The sequence below is a fragment of the Typopeltis vanoorti genome, chromosome 18 (genome assembly GCF_054136105.1).
Source record: "Typopeltis vanoorti isolate ZY-2024b chromosome 18, IOZ_Tvanoo_1.0, whole genome shotgun sequence".
Classification (NCBI taxonomy): Eukaryota; Metazoa; Arthropoda; class Arachnida; order Uropygi; family Thelyphonidae; genus Typopeltis; species Typopeltis vanoorti.
The window spans coordinates 87,686,789-87,711,087 of record NC_143566.1 but is presented as its reverse complement, the minus strand read 5'-3'; the positions used below and the strand labels follow the sequence as shown (position 1 = coordinate 87,711,087).

Below are 24,299 nucleotides of genomic sequence, written 5' to 3'. Positions count from 1 at the left end.
GGCCATACTCAAGAACTATTTGGTGGAGGCAATATCAGAGTGTATTCCAAGGGTCAAGAGGGTAAATAGTGGATGTAAAATGGATGAATCAAGAGATAAAGTATGCAATCTGGAAGGAGAAAGTATTATGGAAGAAACACAAAATGAGTATTTATAACAACCAGTTGCATGAGAAGTACAAAGAGCAGGCGAGGAAGGTGACTAGCTTGATAAGGGTAGCAAAAATGCAGTATGAGCAGCAGTTAGCTAAAGCGGCCAAAAAAAATCGAAGTTTTTTTTGGCCACCAGAAGAAGTAAGAATGATTATGGTAGGATGGGATTGACTGGTGAAAATGGAGGAATGATAACCACTGCAGAGGATATAGTTGAGATATTTAGTGAGCAATTTCTAAAGGTATTTCATTCTTGTGAATGTGGCATCATGCAGAACTTGAAAGCAGTGGAAAAAGGAGGAGGAGGAGGAACTGTTAGTAAGTGAACATGAGGTATATGAGGAATTGAATAGACTTGATGTAAATAAGGCTGTGGGACTTGATGCTATTTCACCACGTGTCTTGAAGGAATGTGCCAGAGAGTTAACAACAGCTTTTGTATATCTTTTCAACATGAGTCTCTCACTGGGTCAAGTTCCAAAAGAGTGGAAAGAGGGTAAAATTGTTCCAATTCATAAGGGAGGTGATAAGAATAAAGCTTTGAATTATAGACCAGTCTGTGTGTCTGGAGTTGTGGTCAAGGTATTAGAGAAGTTAGTTAGGAATAAAGTTCAGAATTGGGTTAACAACAGAAAAATACTCTTTGGCAGCCAGCATGGATTTACTAAAGGAAGATCGTGCTTTAGCAACCTGCTTATTTTTTATAATAAAGTGACAAATGTGTCGGATAAGGGTATTGCATATACAGTGGTATATTTAGATTTTTGCAAAGGCAATTGGAACGGATGGGGCTGAACAGTAGATTGGTTCACTGGATTGGAGATTGGTTGTCTGATAGGTATCAGCGAGTTGTCTAAGGAGAAGCGATATCCCAGAAGAGGAAAGTTACTAGTGGTGTACCACAAGGGTCTGTTTTGTGTCCATTGCTGTTTAATTTGTATGTAAATGATATCTGGAGGTCTGAATGGTGATGTGCAGTTGTTTGCAGATGATGCAAAGTTGGGCAGGGCTATCAGGAGTAGTGTGGATGCTGTAGCTTTGCAAGAGGACTTGAATACACTGTCTGAATGGGTAAATAAGTGGGGATGTCAATTCAATGTTTTAAAGTGTAAGGTTTTGAAATTTGGGAAGCAGAGATGGGATGTAAAGTACACAATCGGTGTGAATATCTTGGAAGAGGTAGAGGAAATGAGAGATCTGGGAGTGATTGTAGACAAGGACCTAAAATTTCAGGGACATGTTACTAAAATAGTGAAGACAACACAGCGGATAATGGGAATGATGTGGAGGACACTGACTTGTAGAAGTAAGGATGTTATGGTTCCTTTGTATAAGGCTTTGATCAGGCCACATATGGATTACTGTGCACAGATCTGTCACCTGGTTTTCAAAAAGATGAAATTGCATTGAAAAAAGTTCAGAGGTGATTGACTAAGGTAGTTTCTGGTCTCTGGAATGTAGAGTATGAAGTCAGATTGACAAAATGCAATTTGCAGAAATTGGTGGATAGAAGGAGGAGGGGGGATATGATTGAGACATATAAGCTGTTAAGTGTTATGTTGGAGGTTTAACGGATTTTTTACGCCACTCAAAAAGAATTAAAATAGAACTTAATACGTCCTAGTCACTAGGACATCTACGGGGTTACAAAAACAATTAATGTAACATGCACACAAAAACTTACAATACTAAGCCCAACCACGTCGGTGACACTAAAGTCTTATCTAGGTGGAGCGCCCTCTAAGGGCAGTAATAGGTGGCCTGGAATGTAAGGTAGGACCTCTGGTGATGAGTGTTTCCCAAATCTTTGGAAGCTTAATGCAACTTGGGAATCACTCATCACCAGAGGTCCCACCTTACATTCCGGGCCAGCTACTACCGCCCTTAGAGGGCATTCCACCTAGATAGGACTTTAGTGTCACCCACGTGGTTGGGCTTAGTATTGTAAGTTTTTGTGTGCATGTTACATTAATTGTTTTTGTAATCCCCGTAGATGTCCTAGTGACTAGGACGAAATATAGGAAGTATTAAATTCTATTTTAATTCTTTTTGAGTGTTGTAAAAAATCCATTAAACCTCCAACATAATGTCCTCACAGCACTTAAGCCTCTACACAAGAAGCTGTTAAGTGGTTATTACCAGATTAACGTCAGGGAGCTTTTGCACAGAATGGGTGAGGATAGCAGGAGAAAGTTTGCACCTGAAAGTATCTTCAGGACTGGGGTAAGGTGGTACTTTGTTTGCTCACACTTGGATAAAGGATTAAACTAATTTTATTATACTCTAACCAAGTGAAAAATAAACTTTCAACATCTTTCTCTAAATCCAGAGTAATTTATTAAAAAAGAGTGGCATACCATTTGGCAACTCCTATAGGTAGAGATGACCTGCTAATGCTTCTGCCTGGTATCTCCACTTGGGCCTGGCTCCCACTGAAGAGACCTCAATAAAGGTCGAAACTAGTCTGGGTAGTGGCCCTTCCCTTAATGCATAACATTAGACATATCCGCAAGGAGATGTGTTTTGCATTATGGGAGATACTGAGATAGGAGTGTTGGTATCTTGCTCCACCTTTGCAATGAGTTGCCCTGGTGTTGTACCACCTTACCCCAGTCCTGAAGATACTTTCAGGCACAAACTTTGTTTGCTCACACTTGGATAAAGGATTAAACTAATTTTATTATACTCTAACCAAGTGAAAAATAAACTTTCAACTATAAAAAATGTTTTCATTATTTACTCAGATAAATTCAATATTTAATGCTGCGAATTATATTTTCTGTTAAAGTGATTTTAAATATGTTTAGAACTTGTATTACTCAGTCGAGAGACTTGGAATGCATGCATCAACGAATTTCACACAGAAGTCAAATGAAAAAGACTAAGTTTATAATATATAAAGCATGTATTTATAAGTTTGTATCATATAATATTGATAATTTTTTATAAGTTTTTATAATATCATATGACTATGCAGAAATTATAATGATTAAGAAAGAAAACATAAACTTAAAACGCTCGTTGTTTATAGGCGTTAGAAAATAAAATAGAAATAAGCTAACTACAAAATAAAATAGAAATAGACTAACTATAAAATATAATTCTTTCAATGAACTGAAACCTACCTTCACCTTAACTGAGAGCGATCTTACACAATTTATTGCAGTTTTTTCATCAGAATACCAATATTTTTCAACATCCAAGGTGTGTCACCTGAAACTCTCAAGTGTGTCAGTGCTGACATGCATGTCATAGGTTAGCCATCACTAGTGTAGACCGACAAATGGCAGTTTTTACATATTATCCATCATGGCACCCTACAGTCACATTCGGTGGGTGTGGTTCAGGTAATGTGGGAATATAGTATTTTTAGGAAGGACAAAAGAGGAAAAGTGTGCTGTTAATGTTGTCAGGTGATTTGAGTTCATTTATGGTAGAAACTCATGAAAGCAATAACAGTAATAATGTTCATTACTGGGGCTATGCAGTGTAATGATCAGACTAATATAATGAAATGTATAATGGGATGTTGTTCCAGAAATGCAGTTTAGTTTTGGAAGATGATGAAATGCATCACCAAATTGGTTATTAACTGAGTGAGATCATTATGGTTGACTTAAATCATCCAAACACTGAAGAAGGGAAATCCCATGACAAGAATGAAGAATTAACTGAGTTGTTGTGAGACAATTTTCTCAAGCAGCATATGAAAAAAAAAAAGGAATGAGAGGTCAAAAGGTATTAGATTTGATCATACCTTCAGAAGGAATCTCAGTTAAGAATGCGATTGTTTTGTCACCAGTAGCACTAAGGAAAATAGAATTCCAGTATCTGTAAAACTCCAGCTGCTTACGAGCAAAAAAGATGAGGTGGGGGAGTTGCTTTTTTGGCAGTTTTTGCTCTTGACCAACCTCTCCAATACTTTGACAACTCCTGATATGCTTGCTGATTGGTCGATAATTCGATACATCAGTCTTGAAGCCACCTTCATGCAACGGAACTATTATTCACTCTTTACCTGCTCAGGACTAACCCAGAGCTGAGACTTAGGTTAAACAATATGGTCAAAGGCACTGATCAACCTATAGTACATTAGTACCATGTATGGGTAGTGAAAGGAGGAACTTGTTTACATTTAATTTAAATTACTGTAAATTGTATTCCTTGGGAAACACAGCAGGGGGGGGAGAGACTGTTCCATAGTGCAGCAGTTGCAGGAGAAGGAAAAGAAACTTGTTCTGTTTATTTCTAGATGTACTATGAAGGGATGTTGAGCAGCAGCTGCATGTGTTCCAACAAACTTAGTACTGAGTGGAGGAATTATTGATGTTATTTCAGATGAGCATTTCCCATGGAAATGCTCATCTGAAATAACATCATCCTGAAATACCATCAAATCCCTAGAATATACATATTGCAGAAACCAAACGTCTGTGCAAAAGTAGAGGGAGAGAGTTGGTAAGAAATGGGTCATTAATAAGTCTAATTGCTCTCCTCTGTAATGAGTCAAGCATTTTGAGGGAGCCCACCCCGTGTGTGGGAGCAGTATTCAATAGGTGGGCAGATTTGTGATTTGGGCTGTTAAGCTGTTCATTCAGGGGTGAAGTAACGTCTTGAGCAAAAGAGAAATCCTAGTTTTTTTGAAACTGAGGATGCAATGGTTGTGATGTGTTTATGCCAGGAGAGGTTTGATGTGAGGGTGATTCCAAGAAGAGAGATCTCAAACTGTCTGGAAATTTGGTTATCGTCAAAAAGAATACTGGGAAAAAATGGTTCTTTTTTTATGGGAAATAGGACAGAACTGGGTTTTATTAGCATTGAAATTGATGAGGTTATCTGAACCCCATTGTAGGATGGCTTGGAGATCAGAATTGAGGATAGTGTGGTTGATGTTCTGTAGGTTGAGGTGAGTTGTATAGGGTAAGGTTTATCAAATGAAAGCGAGGAGTGTAATGTGCTGTCGTCGGCACATCAAAGTGTTCACTTAATAATTCTACTATTTCAACTGATTCAGTTATCTCCCTACCACCAGCATTCATTAAAATCATTCTGCCATAAACATTCTTTTACTTGTAGCATATTGAAAGAACTGTTTGGGATTATGTTTAGCCTGCATTGCTAATTTCCTTTCATACACTGCTTTTACCTTTCTTATCACTGGTTGCCCTTCTGGCCTCTGCTTTGTACTGCTCATGTGCAATGCTAGTCATCTTTCTCCTTGAATTCTCTCCACAATTTTTTTCTTTTTTTGCAGCACCAGCTTAATGATGATATTCATCCACTCAACTCCCACCTGATTTACTCTCCTGACTCTAGGTATCCATCTGCCATTACTTCCCTCAAACGCTCATTTACACTTTCCATGCATTATCAACAGTTTCACATGTTATGGCACTGATCCAAGCAAACTCCTAAGCTTCTCATACTTACCAGCTTGTAATTTCACATATACCCCATCTTAACTAAAAATTTCCCACATTTAGCCACCTCCCGGGTCAAGACCACATGATCACTCTCTCCAACTGGTTGCAACTTGGTCATATTCATTACAGACAAATTCTCAGATGCAATTACTATATCAAGAACTCTCAAATCCCTAGTATGTTCCATGACATGCTGTCTCAGGTAATTATTCCTTAATAACTGCATAAATTCCATTTTCTTCTTCCCATGTGTCCTCTCCTTCTTCCAATCTATATTCCCAAAGTTGAAATCCCCCATAATAATTACCTGCCCTCCACTCATTAGTCTATTTGCTGATGCATACCATCTCCATCATCTTTTCCATCTCCTGGTCTATAACAGCATTCAACTATATTTTGTTCTGCTGGCCTCGATCTCGCAACGGATAGCCTCAAATGTGCTATTTTCACTGGCCTACAGTTGAACTTCTATTCTCTTTGGTTGCAGTTCATTGGCTATCATCAATAGCACTCCTTCCCCTCCCATTATTTTCTCTCTACCTTCACTGTACACACTATATCCTTTATATTCTATCCCACTAACTATATCATCTGTCAGTCATATCTCACTAATGCTAATAACATTTGGGATTAGTGAGATATGGCTGACATATCTACTTGTTCTGAATGCTCCTTGCATTAGTGTACAAAAAGTGCAAAAGTCCCTTAGGCTCACCGCCATCCTGATGCTTTATACTAACTATCCCATTCTGGTTTGTTACCAGTGGTACTAACTTAAGCATATTATATGCATTCTTACACTCAACTGCCTCACTGATATCTGCATATCCACTCAACAGCTTCTGTCCCCTCCTAAAAGCTTTAGTTTCCTTGATTTGCATATCTACTCTCACTTCATTCAACAACACTTTCTCCAGACTAACACCAAATCCATTCAGGTGCAAACCATCTTTCTTAATTAGAAAGATGATTATTTCGTTATTTAAAAAAAAAAAAAAAAAAAAAACATCTTTCTTGTAAGTCCTTTCACCCATCAAACTCACTCCACAACGCTCCTCATACATAACCTATGCATCAAGTCATCATTCATTATTATGGTCCACCTTCTCAGCTCTACTCCATCATACTGTAGCAACAGACTCACTATATTAACTCTCGCACTCTTTTCTTTTGCTACTTCCAGTAATTCTTTCATGTCATCTCTCATGCATACTTTTCTCCTTTCAAATCATTCATTCTGGCCAATATGATCATTTCTTTCACTTTATTGTTTTGTGCTCTAATAGCCACACTAACATCATTAATTTTGCACCCAAAAAGCACAAAAGCAAATATCCTTTGAGCTATTTAGCTATTTGCATGTTCAATACTAAATTCGTATTTCATCTCCTCTGATGTGGCTATCTAATAATAGGTGGCTGCAAAATACATTTAAAATAATTAAAAATGATGTTATAGACTAAGAGTTGTATCAAGATTCAACATCAATTGTTGACTGCTATTTTCTTACCCTCAAACTTTGAAAACAGTGACATATCCTTTCCACTTGCTCTGCATTTATACTCAATGATTTATTCCATATTAATAAGTGTTTGTATAGCCTTTCAGGAATATTGAAAGAACACAAACTGGTGGAAGCACAAAAATATTTCATGTAATAAAGTATTTTTAACTGGATTCTTAAACCTAAAATTTAAAAAAATAAAATTTATTAAAATTTACATAACACATTATTCATGAAAACTTTTGCTACTCAATATGAATTACATATTTTTGCAGTCATGAGTAAAAAAAAGTATTCCTTCTATAACAATTAACTTAAATATATGTAAATGAATTATATTTGTACAAAACTTTCATTATTGACCACTTTAAAATTTAACTGCTTATAACCTGTTATATTTTTTTTCCTGATGTCATGAACATATTCAAATAGATTCCTGACAACTGGAGATAGAGGGGGAAATTTTCCCATTGTGGATAATTCATCATCATACTCCCACTGTAACTTGACAGTCAAAATATGAGCATGTCGTTTAGGCATTCCCAGATTTATTCGATGCTGTGCATCTTTCTCTGAATCTGCTATCATTTCCTCTTTGGAAGGAAGTTTTACATGTCCTTCAAGATACCTTAGAAACAGCAGTGCCTGCTGATGGTATATGGGAAAAGGAATTATTTTTGAGGGCACTGCCCAAATTGCCATGCTTGGAAATTCAATATTGAAAAGGTGTTTGTATAATGGAATTACTTTCTGATCCTCTATGTTAATGTGGCAGCCTGAATGTAGAAAAGGATAGTTATATTTATAGCCTGTGCATAGAATCAGAGCATCTGCCTGATATTGATTTCCATTTAAAAATACTACTTCTGTCTCAGTAAGTGATGACACTCCTACTTCTTCCTTCAAATTTGGTATTGTAAAGGTGAAATTCTTGTTTAAGTTATGACTCAGAATGACCTAGAAATTTGAAAAAAAAAAAAAAAAAAGGATTAATTTTAATAAAATTGGCTTTAAGATATAAATTTTAACTATTATTTTTAAAAACAACATACACATATTACTGAACATACCAAGAACTTTTGCTAACAGAAATTTGTAAGGCAGACAAACAAGTATTCAAACAAGTTTGCCCTCCTCTCAGCCGATCTCAACCTATAGCACTACAACTATACCAAGTGGGATGACCTCCAAAATTTTTGACTTTTTTTCCATGGTCGGATTACTGTTTTTGCCCTCCTGATCCAAGCACCTACACGGATAATCCTTACTAGAATGAGAGCCTTCATTTTCCACTCCACTGCAAACCCCTGACCAGTATCCAACCCTAGCTCTCAAAATAAAAAACAAAGTGCCTCTGCAATCCATAATAAAATGCAAATCAATGGCTTAAATTAAAAACTTCAGCTTCTCATCCAACTTACACAACAGTCTGAAATGTGTAAAAAGTTATCAATGATTCCAAGACTTTATAAGAATGAAATGCCTGAAATGAAATGAAAAAAATTAAACTTGCCTCCTGCTCAAATGGCAGTCAAGCCTAGTTCCTCACTAAGGCCGTTTGTTCATAACTTGTGGCATTCCTTGCTCCCACCTCTCTTGCATCCTAATGGTACCACTAATAAACTCATCCAATTCTTGCTTGCATGGACAAGGCAAATCACCAGCAGCACTACCCAGTGACACATTCAGAAGTTAATCTTGGGGAGGGGGGGACGAGTTAAGTATATGATTTGAGAATACAACTACGCATTGCATACGACCTATGACTGAGCATCTGTAGTGATCGCCAATACATGATACCCATGATCTCCTTTGGCCTGGCTCAAGCAAACAAAGTAGCACTCGGTCTGACGAAGCAATACTTCGTTCGCCTCGCGTTCAACAGTGGCTGTGATTCCCGAGAGCTATGGGAATTCCATATTGAAATATTTAATTCCCATAGCTATATATTCCCATCTTATGTGACCTCTAATTCATAAGTAGTATAGAAATAGAAGACACAACACAATATAAATTTTTAAAAAAATTTAATTAGGAAGATTTTTGGAAAATTTTCTAGTGTTTTTCCTTTTTCTTTCTTTTTTGGGGGGCAGGGCCCATTGCCCCCCCCCCCCAGGTGCACCACTGGCACTACCACAAACTACACACAGCATGCCTCCTCTGAACTTGTGCCAAAAGAACATCAGGAAAACTGATTAATCTTGATACTAATATGGCTCCAGGTCCAGATAGTACTCCTCCAGTTGTGCTTAAAACTCGTGTCCAGAATTAACACTCATTCTGTATCATCTGCATAAGCTATCATATTCAACTGGTATCTACCTAACAACATGGAAGCAGGCATTCTTCCAGCCTGTACCTAAAAAAAGGAGACAAAAGACTGCCATTCAAATCAGAGAGACTATTTCTGGAATCCTCACAACAATACAACATCCCTCAAACTTACAAATTCAGCTATATCATACTGCCAAAAAAAATCTGCATTATTTTGAGACCTTCAGCAAATGGAAATCACCACACCCATAGTGGATGCCAGTTAGGACAGCAAGAGCCTACCGTTATGATCAGCATGCTGGTATGTTTGCCTGCGTGCACATGCTCATTATGTCTCTTTGTGCTCATGAAGATGTCTTGGTGACCAAGGCAAAATATTTGCTGAGTAATTTAATTAGCTAAATAAATTTAGTTAGTTAATTATTAGTATTAGACCTCTGTTTTATTCCATGGAAAATCAACATAAAAAGTCAACCACTATCATCTCACTCTCATCTCAGTACTTTCAAAAATGATGGAGAAGGTTATCAACAACCAGCATCTTCATTACCTGAAGACTCATCAGTTAATTAGCAATCACCAATATTGTTTTTGTACCATTCTTGTTCTACAGCTGATCTCCTAACTAATCCCAACTACTTCTTTTGGAAACAGGCAATGGCAAGATTTGAAGAAACCTATGTTATGACTCTTGATATGTCAAAGGCATTCGATTGTGTCTGGCACTGAGGCCTCCTGAACAAGTTGCCTATTTATGGCCTCCCTCTTGTGCTCTGTGACTGGATTACCAGCTTCCACACTAGTTGTTGGATGGCTTACTCTCATCAGATTTCTCCATTAATGCTGGAGTGCCCTAGTTTTCTGACCTCTCACTCATATTCTTTCTCCTTTATATCAATGACTCTCTCTTTCTGACTTCAAATCCTATCCACAGTTTAGCCAATGACAGTATTCATCATTCCTCTTCCTCATTTGGTAGTATTCTAATGATAAAATAATAATAATTATTATTATTATATGACACCTCCACGGAGGGCACTCTACTCTACTTTGCTAAATACATCTCACCCAGAGGACAGAGGTGCCAGAGGACACAATTAACATATACTACACAGTCCTCATTGAGTTGCTTCAGCGGTTTTCCAAAACATCTTATTTTGCACCAATGAAACTCTGGAGTCATTTTGATTAAAAAATTCTAAATGACTATAGCTCATAACCATTTAGCATTCAGATCTACATCAGACAAATTATTTTTATTCAAAAAACAGTTCTGCTATAAGTTCCCAAAGTTATGTTCATCTTCTTGACTAATCCTGTATATGCATGAACAGAAACGGATATCTTTGGATAAGCTATTAACCATAAGACAGAAAGAACATGAACTGAACCAGGTAGGCAACAGGTCATAGTAATGCAGAAAAGAAGCATGCTGTTGAGAAAGTATGACATATATTTTGAAGGCAGTAAGGTCCTCTTTCATTCCGACTACCTCTGTTCTTTGATACAGACTTTCTCAAACTGTTTTTTCCAAGAAGTATTGACTTCCAACTGTTCAAAAAAAACTTGCCCATAAGTAACAAAAATCACAAATTATGACAAAGAACCCTACAGCCGCCACCACCACCACTAATCACTTGAAGTGTGTATGTATGTATATATATATATATATATATATATATATATATATATATACACACACACTGCTCAAAACGACTAGGGGATATTTTAATTTTGTCGGATAATTATAAATTTCTGCAAATAATTATAACTATTGGGTACTTTATACATGAATAAATATTTCTTACTTATGGATAGGGTGTAATTGATGAGATACTGTTTAAATAATCGATATTTATTACAAATTTAACAAATTATACATTTTAGCGTGAAATAACTTTAACAAGAATAGCCAAAAATGCTTTTGTTAATTTTTAAAAGGGCGTATGGTCTCTATTAACAGTGGTACATCTTGATTGCATGGACCGGATAAGATAATCAAACAGTTCTTGTGGAATATTTTCCCACTTTTCTGTGAAAGCAATTTCGAGCTCTTGAAGTGATCACGGTGGCACCAGTCAAGCAGAAACGCGCCTACCTAAAGCATCCCAGGCATGTTCGATTGGATTACAATCCAGTGAACAGGCAGGCCAGTCCTTTCGTTCAATATCTTCTTCCTCAAACCACCTTGTACCAAATTTGCACGGTGTGGACAAGCATTGCCATCCATAAAAATGAATTCTTGGCCAATTGCAGCAGCATATGGATGAACTATAGGTTCCAAAATCTCATCGCAATACCTTTGGGCTGTTAAGGAACCATTTCTGATAAAACAGAGATCGGTATGGCCACCTGTACTTATTCCAGCCCATACCATCAAATTCCCACCTTGATGTTGGGGCCTTTCACGAACAAACTGTGGGTATCTGGTTGCAGACTGAACCTGGACTCGTCACTAAAAAGTACATGAGCCCAATCCTCATTTGTCCAATTGCAGTGTTCCTGATGTCAAATTCTTCAGGCTCTTTTGTGATTTGCAGTAAGTGGAATGCAAACCATTGGTCTTCAAGCATATAAATCTATGGCATGAAGATGATTTCAAACATTTCCTGTCTCCAGAAAGCGATTCCAAAGTCACGAAATTACACTCTGAGATATATGACACGCTTGAGCGACAACTTGCTGCATTTGTCTGGCTTCTAATTGATCAATGGCTCCCCAAGCCGGGATATCATGTTGCTCTGCCATTTTTAACAAAATAATGGGTGGTAGATGACACAAGTTTACAATTGAAGTGATAATTATGCACTGTGGAAGTGAGCGCAACAAGTCGTGCTTTTATACCTGCCACATGCTAATACAGCTAAGACACGTTTTGACAAGTCTTAACATGATTTTGTATGCAGTTGGTGTGCTACACTGTTGTATATTAAGAATATTTTAAAATAAATGTGTTACATTTGTAAATTATTTTTATCACTTTATAATTTACAAGAAAACCAAAATATTCCCTAATTGTTTTGAACAATACACACACACATCATCATCATCTTTAGATGAGGAAGATGGTTCATTATAGCCACAACCCACCATAGGTGGGTTGAGGCTATCAGAAACAATAACTTTCCAGTCCAATCTATTGGCAGCCAGGTTATTTAAACTTCTATAAGAGTTCAGACAACTTATACTCTTAGTGTTTTCTATTCATTTCTTTCTAGGGCTTCCCAGTGGTTTTTTCCCTCTACTCTTCCATTATGGAGAATTTGAGGAAACCTGTTATTCAGTACACATGTTAATACCACTGTAACTGTTTTTCTCCAATTCCTGCAATTATTAAAATAATGTAGCATAATTCTCCTCTGATCTGATTGGTTTTTGCTTCAGTCCATGATGTTTTATTCATTTTTCTCACACACTTGTTTTCAAAGCCTGTCAATCTTTGTCCTTCTGTTTGATAATTCAAGTCTCTACACATAAAGAGATGTGGGGAGCACACCATTGAACTATATATACTTTGATTTTAAGTTCTCTAGAGAAATGTGTATTTTTCCATATAGTTATAAGTTTGGTCATAGTAGAATGTCCTATACTTTTAATTGTTTAAGTTTCTTCATAATTTAGCCTGTCAGTGATCAATGTGCCTAAGTAATTGAATTTTTCAACCTGTTTCAGTTTATTTCCTTCTACTTCTAAACAAAGATCTTCTCCATTTCAGCCTAGTGCAATTATTTTGATTTTACTAAAATTGATCTGAATTATGGATTGTATTCCATTTTTCTAATCCAAAAATTAATAGCATTAATTCTGTTATATTATTTTTGACTTCTGATATGACCACTCTCTGTCCATGGCATGATAACATCAGATCTGAACATATGCAAAGTATCATGTTTGTTATCGTATAGGTATCAATTCTCTATCCAACTGTTATTCAGAAATTGCTATAAGATAGTATCTTACAGCAATTTCATTTGTATACAAAACTTTTAATTAGTGATTCTGTTAGTGGCATTATTTCTTTCTGAAAATGACAAGCAAGCAAAAATGCGATTCTTATAGCGGTGTAAACAAAAAAAAAGAAAAGAAAAAAGAAAGACAGTTGATTTAGCAATGGAAGTAAAAATAACAGAGCAGCATATGAAAGGAAAAGCTGTGGCTACTACAGCACAACTTGATGGTTCACATAGTATGTGGTGATTTACAACTTATGATGGGTGTCATCAGAAACAGAATCACACCAACAATAGGGCGCTCTGGCCTATGGCTTGGTGGTTGGAGAGTGGAAACCAGTCCATCCTGAAAGGGAATGCCTTTGCAAAGACTAGCAGTATCACTGTATAGTCCTTTCCTTTCAGGGTGGCAAGACTATGAAGCATATGAAACTATTACAGATTGTCGCACATGGGGATAGATATGAATCAGGAGATATAGATAACGAGATGGCTGATGTACTCTCAAAGGATAGTATATGGAGAGACAGAATTGAAGAGAAGGATGTATGTAATAGAGAGCATGAATATCAAGGAGTTGGGGTCTTGGATATGATCATCTCATCAGAGGATATTATTATTATAAATGGTGCTATCAAATCTTCCTCCAGTAGGTGGGTGACCATGAAGTGATCAGCTGAGAGGTGGACAGCCATATGAGAACTTTCTTGGAGAAAGGTAGGTGTGTGTGTGTAGATAGATAGAACTATAATGCTGGTGATTACGAAGTCCAGGAGACAGCTAGCATGTAATGGGAATTGGATGGAAAAGAGATCAATGCTGCTTGGATCCCACTTAAAAACTATCTGGCAGGGGCAATACTTGAATGCATTCCGAGAGTCAGGGAGGTTAAATAAGGCAGGTATGAAATGGATGAATGCATGAAAAAGTTAGGCATGCAATCTGGAAGAAGGCATTATGGAAGTAGCATAAGATGAGTGGGAATAATCAGTTGCATAGGGAGTATAAAGAGCCGGCTGGGAAGGCAACTTGTTTGGTAAGAGCAGAAAAACTACAATAGATGAGCAATCCATAAAGGTATTTTATCCTCAGGTAACAGTTAGTAAATGAGGCTAAAAAATAAAATAAAATAAAATAAATTCCAGGAAGTTCTTTTGATAGATGGCCAGAAAAAGAAACAATGATTTGGAAGGATAATATTGGTTGGGGAAATGATAGAATTAATATCTCAACTATATCAGTGGTTATCAAAGAGTAATTCATAAAGGCATTTCATTCTCATGAATGTGTCATGCAGAACAGATGGTGAGTGAGCAGGAGGTATGTGAGAAATTGAGTAAGCTTGATGACTGGCAGTAGAGCTTGATGATATATCACTGTGTGTTTTGAATAAATGTTCCAGGAAAATGTTACACTGGATGAGTCTTACACTGAATCAAGTTCCAAAGAAGTAGAAAGAGGACAAAACTGTTCCACTTCATAAGAGAAGTGATAAGACTAAGGATTCAAATTATAGTTTATTATTATATTCAAATCAATCTGTGTGTCCGGAGTTGTATTTAAAGTTAGCGAGGAATAAGATTGAGCACTGGGTTGACAATGGCAGCAGTATTCTCTTTGATGGACTGCACAGGTATGCTAAAGGAAGACTATGCTTTAGCAATCTACTTACATCTGTTTACTTACGAGGGTGGTCTGAAAAGTTCTCAGCCTAACAATGAAAAAACGAATTTATAATTTCAAAATTATTTTTATTTTTCAACATTATCTCCCTTGAGAATAATGCATTTATTTCAGTGATGCTCTGGCGCCATTATCCCGTCCCTGTAGTGGTTCTCGGTAAGATCTGAGAAATACCCCTCTACAGCTGCAATCACCTCTTGATTCAAAACAAAACGCTGACCAGCAAGGAAGAGTTTTAGTTTTAGGAAGAGAAAGAAGTCAGAAGGAGCCAAATTTGGGGAATAGGGGATGTTCCAACAATTCATAGTGCAGATCCCTTAATTTTCCCATTGCCAAAACACTTTTGTGGGCAGGTGCATTGATGAAAGATGATTTTATTTTTTTTTTCTGAAAACCAGGTCTTTACTCAAATCTTTTTGTCTAGTCTGGTTAAAAGATTGGAATAATGTTCCCCAGTTACTGTTTTACCCTTTTCAAGATAATTAATAAACAAAATGCCTTTAGCATCCCAAAACACCGATGCCATGACCAGAGCCGGCGCTAGGGTCTTTGCCGCCCACATGCAATGTCTATCTAAGCGTCCCGGTAATGATCCAGGCGTGTGTGGTTCTTTTACGATAATAAAAATTTTAATTATTTGAAATTTCTTAAATAAATTTTGACAGAACAGCCACACGCTGGTTCACTAAATGTAACGAACCGGGGGTGTTGACTAGGCAGGATAATCATTAAAAACCTGAATATTCAAAAAATTCTCAAAAGTTAAAGCAAATTTTGATAAAGCCACTTCACTTTAATCGTTGAATATAATGATACAGGGATTATAGCCTTCTCACCGACCCGAATCGCTAACAAAATTGAAATGAATTTTAATTAAAGTTAAAATTTATTTGAACTAAAGTTTAAAAAATTCTTGCATTTTACTAAATTCTTAGTAAGTTATAAAAATTATTAAAAAATTTTTACAAGTGGAACTATCTTTTAGAAAAATAAAAGAAACTCAAGATAGATGAGAAAATAAAAAGAGAATTCAGAAATAATAATTAGAACATTTTATTAATATTAATATTCAAAAAATAAAATCTTTACAGAATAACAGAAAATAAATTAAATTACATAAATATACTTGAAATTTTTTTATTAAAATTTTAGGGTTCTTGATTTCATATTCATCAAATTAGAAATAATGGTCTTAACGTCTAATTCCGCACATACATCATTTTCAATAGCTATTAACGCCAAACTAACAAGCCTTTTTTGTGACATACTTGTTCTTAAGTAGGTTTTCAATTTCAACTTGGAAAAGGAACGTTCACTGCTCGCTACTCTAACAGGTAAGGTTAATAGTATTCTTAAAGTAATTAAAAAGTTAGAGAAAGATAAATTACTGGACACAATAAAATTAAGAATATCGAAAGGGTTTTGAATATTTAAATTATCCTTTCGAAAAATATCCCGGAAAGCACATAACTCATCATATAGTTCTATTGCATTTACGTCTTTATTGTCGCCATCCATCAAGAGAATCTCTAAATCGTCACAATTTTTTTCGTAAATCTTCATTATTAATTTGTAGTAATCTATACAAGAAATTGAAATTATCATAATATGTTTTTAGTTGTTCAAAACGTTCTATTAACGAACACATTGCAATGTCTAGAAGTGTATAAAACACATTCACTCTAAATTTATCTTCTGGCGATTGTGGCGTTTTGTCATGATGCTTGTAGTCAAATTGTCGTGTCTTCTTTCATCTTCGACCTTCCATACAGTTTTAAATTCTTGTTCTCCATCCACCTCTTCACTCAGTTCTTTTGCCGTTTTTAGAACTTCTTTAAAATTTATATCTGATCGATACTCTTGTAAGAATATTTTTAAGTTTTTGATAGATTCTAAAGCAAGTGTAATGTTCACATTTTTGTCTTGAAGCATTTTACTCACAGGCTTTATTCTATTAAGTAAATCATGCCAAATTATAAGAGAACAAATAAATTTGTAGTCCTTTATTTTAGCACATAATGTTTGTGCTTCATGCTGAGTTTCTTTATTAAAATTTTCATTATTTAAAATTTCAAAAAGTGCATCGTAAATTTCTCCTAACTGATATCGTAGAGGGCGGATTGCATTAATTTTACTTTCCCATTGCGCTTCTGATGGCTGTTTCAATGTTAAATTTTTTACAAACTTTAAAAGGATTGCCCAACGTTTGTATGAGAATGAAAAGAAATTATATATTTCTTGAATAATTGCAAAAAAACTAATTGTATCTGCATTCACTTTGGCTGCATCCTTAATGATTAAATTTAGAGTATGAGCAGCACATGGCACGTAAAAAGCTCGAGAATTTTTGTTCAAAAATTTTGGAGCCCATATTTTTTCCCTTTCATATTTGCCCCTTTGTCATACCCTTGACTTCGCATGTCTTCAACTGGAATATTCCATTTTTCCAGTTGTTCCACTATTGTTGTGAAATCCGATATATCTGCGAAACCTAAAATGTTTTCCCTGATCTTGACAATTCCATTGTCACAGGAAACAAAGCGAATAATAATGGTCATTTGTTCTGTTTTACTTGCATCAAGTGTGCAGTCTAAAATTATGGAATAATATTTAGATTTTCGAAATGATAATAAAATTGTATCCCTGATTGCATTACTTAAAGTTTCCAATATTTCATTTTGACTGACTTTACTCAAATAGCGTACTCTATTGTTTCCTTGTAGGGCCCTTTCAACATGATTTTCCATAACAGGTTGAAACTTCGCAAAGTTCGACTAATTTTAAAAAATTGCCGTTATTCCTTTCATATAATTTATTAGATGATCCACGAAAAGCTAAATTTTGGCTACCAAGGAATTTTATAATTTCAATCAAGCATTCTAAAACACTCACCCAATGTTTCTTTTCCATTTCATACATGCTTTGAGTCACAATCAATAGTAGTTTTGTTTTTTAAATTTTTATCAAGTTCCTTCCATTTTAAGAAATTTTTCATGTGAGCTAAACTTAGTCTCATGTCTATGCAAAGTTGTACTTACATTTTTCCAATTGTTATAACCTTCTACAAGACTACTTGATTCAGTAGGTGCGAAAAGTTTGCAACAAAAGCAAAAAACAGAATTTAAAGTTTTGGAATAAATGAGCCATGTTCTTGGCATGAGCTCCCCGTTTTCCATTTTTCTATTATAATATGTGTCACCAAATTTACGACCATATGTATCTCTGGGATATATTATATTTTTCTTTTGAACAGGCCCCATTTCAATTAAAACAACTCGTAATTTTTCATCAATATTTCCCCATTCACCTGGATCTTCTAAATTTACAGAGACTAACAATGTGTTAGTTTCATGGTCAACTACAACTAAATCTTCTTCTAACTGTTTTTCACTTAAATCCTGCATCTTGTTATCTTGTTCAACAGTTGTAATAGTACTTTCATTCAAACTGGATGATGTGCACGATTCGTCAACTCTGATTTCTGATGTATCGAGTTGGTTACAATCTGCATCAGAATATTTTAATAAATTTATTAAGCGCCCCAGTTTGTTTCTTAATATCTGCTTCTTTTGCAGCATGATGCTTACGATTTTGTGCACCAGATAACTTTTTTTAATTTTTGATTCCGTTTCTATTTTATACCCACAAGAAATTATTACACAACACGACACAGAGACGAAACAATAGTCCGCACTGCACTACTGTCAGTAGCCTATTGAGATGCGTACCGTTATAAATCTACTGTTGCTATCCTGTCATTACTGCGACATTGTAAACTTTTATTATTATTTTAACTTTGTATACTTGTAATTTTTATTAATTACTTGTGATGTCTTTTTTCTTTACTTTATACTTTATTCTCCGTTATTCAAATATAGCTGTGCACGCTTTCTCTCTCTCAGAATCTCTCTTGTTTATATTATTACGTGCTATGTTTACAAGAAAGTCAAATAACATTTATTTATATGAAATGTACACGAATTTAAACATTAGGGAGATTGCTTTCTCTATCCTTCTATAAAAACTCTTTAGCAAAATTTAGAACCTTTTTTTTTCTTCAACTTTAAAATACTTTCTTTAACACAAAACGTTACCTACTCTCAGTTTACTTATTAAACTCCAAGCTTACTCGCAAAGAGGTTACCTAAATCTCTCTGTTAAGTTATCTTTACAAATTTGATATCAACTTCTAACATGCCAATTGATTCTCTTAAGGACACTTCTTAACCTTATTAAACATATATCTTAAAAATCTTTCTAATACAACTATAAGAGGAATTATATAAAAGTTTTGAACTTACAAAAGGCTCTGTATCTCACAATTAGTCAAAAGTCTTTCACTAAAAGTTCTATGGCAATTCTTTCATCTCAGATCTTCATATCAATTGGGAATGTAGCGGGACTCGTACAGTCCGGAAAAATGTTATTCTCCCAAGGCGAAAAGAAAAACTTACGAGCGAAGGTACTTCGGGAAATTTGCCTTGCCTTTTCTCCTCTACTTGGGCTCGCCGAAATTGCCTGAATGACGTAGCTTGAATTGCCGCCTCTAAGAAACTGAAAATGCTGCCTCCAAGAAAAACGAAACTGTTGTCAACTGTCAATCAGGATCCCTCTGGACTGGAAACTTTCCTCTTCTACAGCGTTTGGGACTTCTCCTTTCGGCAATTTGAAAGCCCTGTATGTGGTCTAGAAGTAGTTTCTCTCTAGTGACATATTGAACTGAGAAGCTCCTTTCTGGAAGCGGAAAACTCTTCTCTCAACCAGCGTCTGGATCTGGGATGCTCTCTGATGATGTCTGGAACCGAGCAGCTCTTTGTCTCTCTTCGGCAACATCTGGAACCGAGCTGCCTCCTCTTTGACAGCGTCTGGAACTGGGCAGCCTCTCCTGTCTCTCTGTGGATGTCTCTGGAACCGGGCCCCCCCTCTACTTCTGCAGCAATCTCTGGATCCGTGCAGCTCCTTCTGTTTGCTTCAGTCCCTTTTTATTATACCTCCTCTGAGACCTTGCATGAAATTTGGCAACTCCCAAAGAATCAGTACGATTCTTTCATCTTAAGTATCAAGTTCAGCATGTCTTTTGTTCTCCTCCTTTCTTTTAATTGTAAGTTGCCGGCCATCGGAAAGTTGTTTGAACCTTTCTGACTGATTTAGCAGATGTTTACACTTAGAGCCTGCAAGCCTTTCTCATACAAACAAATTTTAATAACAATCTTTCTAATGCCGGCATGTAGATCTATTACATACAGCTTCAGCGATATAAACATTGCCTTTGTTTTTAACACTCTGACATATTCTTATTAAAGCAGTATATACAGTTATCTTCCAGAGTGTTATTTACAATAACATCTAAAACAAACTATACAGAGACAAACAAAGTTTATTTTTACAATATTCACATGGCACTTAACCTAAGTAAACAATCGAATGTAACGTGCTTTGGAATATTTAAGCTACAATCGAGTTTTTACAGTACCATATGACTGGTTATGTAGCAACAAATGTTTTGTACGAAAATTCGTTTCTGCGCATAAAAACCATTCACCATTTCACTTTAGATTCTGGAGGCAAGCATTTAGCCTGCTCTCGCTGCAAAATTGTAAACAGCTGGCAATATACAATTTTTTAAAAATTTTTATTCGGTGTATCCGGCCTTATTTATTTTAATATTGATCATTCTAAGAATTTTTTGTTTTTATGATAAAAATTTTGTTTCTTAAAAATGAACTTATGGCCTGTGCCTGCATGCCCGCTTCTGCTAGCCCTGGCCATGACTTTCCTGCTGATGAAACCGCCTTTGTCTTCTTTGGCGCTGAACAACTGGCTTCTGTCCACTGTTTTGACTGCTGTTTGGATTCTGGTGTGTAATGGTGAATCTAAGTAAGAGGATTATGGTTCCATTGCATAAAGCCTTGATCCAGCCACATATGGATTATTTGTGCACAGATTTGGTATGATGTGATTCCTAGTATGGTTTGAATTAACTGTACTGATGATGTCCTATGATATTTAGGATGAAATATTTACTTCTTAAAAAATCTTATTACTGTGGTTACATGTGTATGTTTAGTCATGAATACTTCACAGGTTTCATTATGCAACAAAATGATATTTCTTTGGTGCTACCCAAACACAGTCCTGTGTTTGAGTAGCACCGAAATTCACTAAATGATCTTCATCCCACTGGAGAATGGCAAGACTGGTATTCAAGGCATTGGCCATAAATGTTTTTGAAGCCTGAGTCATCTGAACAACACAAAGTTTTGTAAATAAAGCAGAGGAATGAGGTGTGCTCTCAATAAAGCTATAGACAAGATTGGATGTTAGTGAGAAAAGATCATTGATGTATAGGTGGAAGAGTGTGGATAAAAGCGCAGGACCTTGGATACTCTGGCAATGATGAAAAAAAAATCAGATAAAAGGGAACAACTGACCATGGCACACAATGAACAAGCAAAGAGGAATCTGGCAATTCATTCAACAAAGGATAGGAGGGAGACTACAAAATGACAGCTTGGTAAGATGGCCACAATGTCACACTTTATTAAAAATGCCTTCGAAATACAGAGTCATAAGAGCCATCTTCTTCCTCACATTATATCCCGTTTGGAGCCGGGTTCACTATTTTACATGATGCGACTTTAAGCAATCCCAGCCAGCTTGTTACAGATCCTGACATTGGGGAGAAATGTATTTATGTCTGTTGATTTGTGTTCACAGGATCAATTTGCCAGTTTTCCAAAGTTCATAGATGAGTAAGGTTATTGATATGGTAGAATCCATACTGGTGATCACTAATGAAATTATGAGTTTCTAAGTCTTCAAGAAGCTGGTTGTTGATGACCTCCATCACTTTCTAGAGTGTTGAGGTGAGGGCAATGGAATGATAGTTTACTTTTTATTTCCCTTTTTAGGAACAAGCTGGATAAAAGCTTGCTTCCATACTTTCTAGATCTCTTATATACGTGACACCTCCAGGGAGTTCAAAGACTCATCGAGGGAGGGCACCCTCTACAACTCTCTGTCTCCACCAACTACAATGAACCACAACTACCATCATCATCTACACCATCTACCGCTCACTACCGCCACTAGTATTTTCACAGACGATCAATCACAAACATCCACGACCATGGCATGATTCGAACCCGGAGCCTTTTGGCTGGAGAGCAGATACGCTAACCACTTGACCATCCAGGCCAGCCTGGTTAGCCGAGTCCAACCTCCTGAACCGATGTGAAGAAACCGCTACCAACAATAAAATAACCAATAAGGCTTTTCTTATTTCTTATGTCTTCTCTCCATGTGAACATCTTGATGTAGGAACGTGGTATTAGTAATGATTAATTCATGTCCTGAACAAAAATCAAGCAGGTACTCGCCATTATTATTAGAATTTGTTCTTTTCTCTAAATTTTCCACTAATAAAAAACTTTAACTCCTCTTCCACTTTTCTTCTTCCTTGGTAGAATTTTTACATGGAATAAAGGCACAAAGAAAGCTCACTGTCCAATTTCACATTTTAAAATATGCTAACATCACTGAAATTAAGGAGCCTCTGTAGCTCAGTCAGTATAGATGAAGCCCTTTGGTCAGAAAGACCTGGGTTTGCTTCCCATCAGTGACATGAGGAACCTTTATCTGGTCTCTTTTGACTGAAGATGAGAGAGAGAAAGAGTAAAACATGGTCTTTCTTCTGGTAAATGAGATAGGATTGTGTTTTGATAGCATTAAACCTCACCAAGCTTTCCTCACTCCACTTGAGAATGGCGATTGTGAGAACTGGAAATCAGTGTTTAAGTGATTACAGATCTCGAAACTTAACTGAATACTACAAGGTTTTGTGATTGAAAGAAAGAGAAATGGAGAGAACCATCCTTAGCAAAGCAATGAATAGGAATGGATGTTAGAGAGAAAAAAAATCATTGATCACTGAAGGAGGAAGAGTGTAGGTAATGCAGAGCCCTGGGGTACAACATAGATTAAAAGGAAAGGATCTGGTGAAAGAAAACCATCCACTGTGATTCACAATGAACAAATGAAGAAAGCTAGTGAAAAGTTTAGAAACTCAGATAGTTGCTCTTAATATTTCCAAATCGTTTGATAGAGCCTGGCAACAAAACCTTCTTACCAAGATGGTATCTTGGTAAGAAGACTCTGATGACAGAAAATTGGCAGAATCCATATTGGTGATTACTAAGTAATTGATGAGTCTCCAACTAATAAAGCATTTAATTTCTGATGATCTTTTCCATTAGTTTCAAGAATACTGAAGTCAGAGCAATAGGATGATAGCTTAATGGTTGATTTTTATCTTCCATTTTTTTTTTGGGGGGGGGGGGGAACAGGCTGGTTAAAGGCTTGCTTCCAAGCTGTTGGACAGACACCAGATCAGTGTGAATGCTCTTAATAGTACCCAGCTTTTAATTACATAAATTTTTCTTAAGCTTTATATTAGGTTTTATGTTAGGCTTGGCTTAGTTTTAAGACAGTGGGTTGGCTGGAGTGCTCTCTAGCAATGAGTCATTGCACTTCTTGGAAGTATCAGATAATAATAATAATATTAATTTAAAACTTAGATTTCACTCAGACTACTTAGTTTCAGCTAAAATTATAGACCCAGAAAAATTGCTGTGTTTGTTTACAAATGCCAATAGTATGAAGTAAGGGGGAAAGAAATTACTGCACATGGCTAGAGTTAATCTGATTGAAAACTGTGAAAATAAGTGAAATATAGGTGTGTGAGGATGACAGAAATGGAAGGGCATATGAAGTTACAAGCATGGATAGGATGAAATATTTAGTTGGATGTTTACTATAGATCTGGGAATGTGGAGGAATAGTGACAAGGAATGTATAAGCCACGAGTTAGCAACCTTTTTTTAAGTGAGAAGTCATCTTTGATATAATTAAAAAAAAAAAAAATTCTGAAAAGCCACACTGCCCAAGTTGGAAGGGAAGGAGGGAGGAGTGGGTGGGTTAAGAAATGAAACAGAATGGGAAGGTGTTTTATTTAAAAAAAAAAAAAAATATATATATATATATATACACACACACACACACACACACACACACACACACACACACACACACACACACACACATATATTGAAATATTATTTATTAATACTGAAAACGCATAGCATCCAATTGGGTATGAATTAATGTGACTTTTGCTAGTGAACTTCTTGAGATAGTCTCTCAACATTACACAGAGTTTTTTTATTTATTTTTAATATAGCTCATGTTTGAAAATTGATTGCAGAAATACTTCAAAACCAAAAACTGAGAAAAGTCCAAATGCAAATATATTCAA

General features: G+C 36.0%; 1 protein-coding gene across 2 annotated transcripts in view; it reads right to left on the bottom strand.

The window, feature by feature from the left end:
- Nucleotides 1-7,267: 7,267 nt before the first annotated feature.
- The window catches only part of LOC150096905 (uncharacterized), an 87,261-nt gene continuing 70,229 nt past the window's right edge, over nt 7,268-24,299 (bottom strand). For both annotated transcript variants that reach the window (XM_090408416.1, XM_090408418.1), the window contains exon 6: nt 7,268-8,036. In XM_090408416.1, coding sequence (XP_090264542.1) covers nt 7,413-8,036 — 624 coding nt within the window. In that variant the 3' untranslated portion in view covers nt 7,268-7,412. The remainder of the gene's footprint in view (nt 8,037-24,299) is intronic.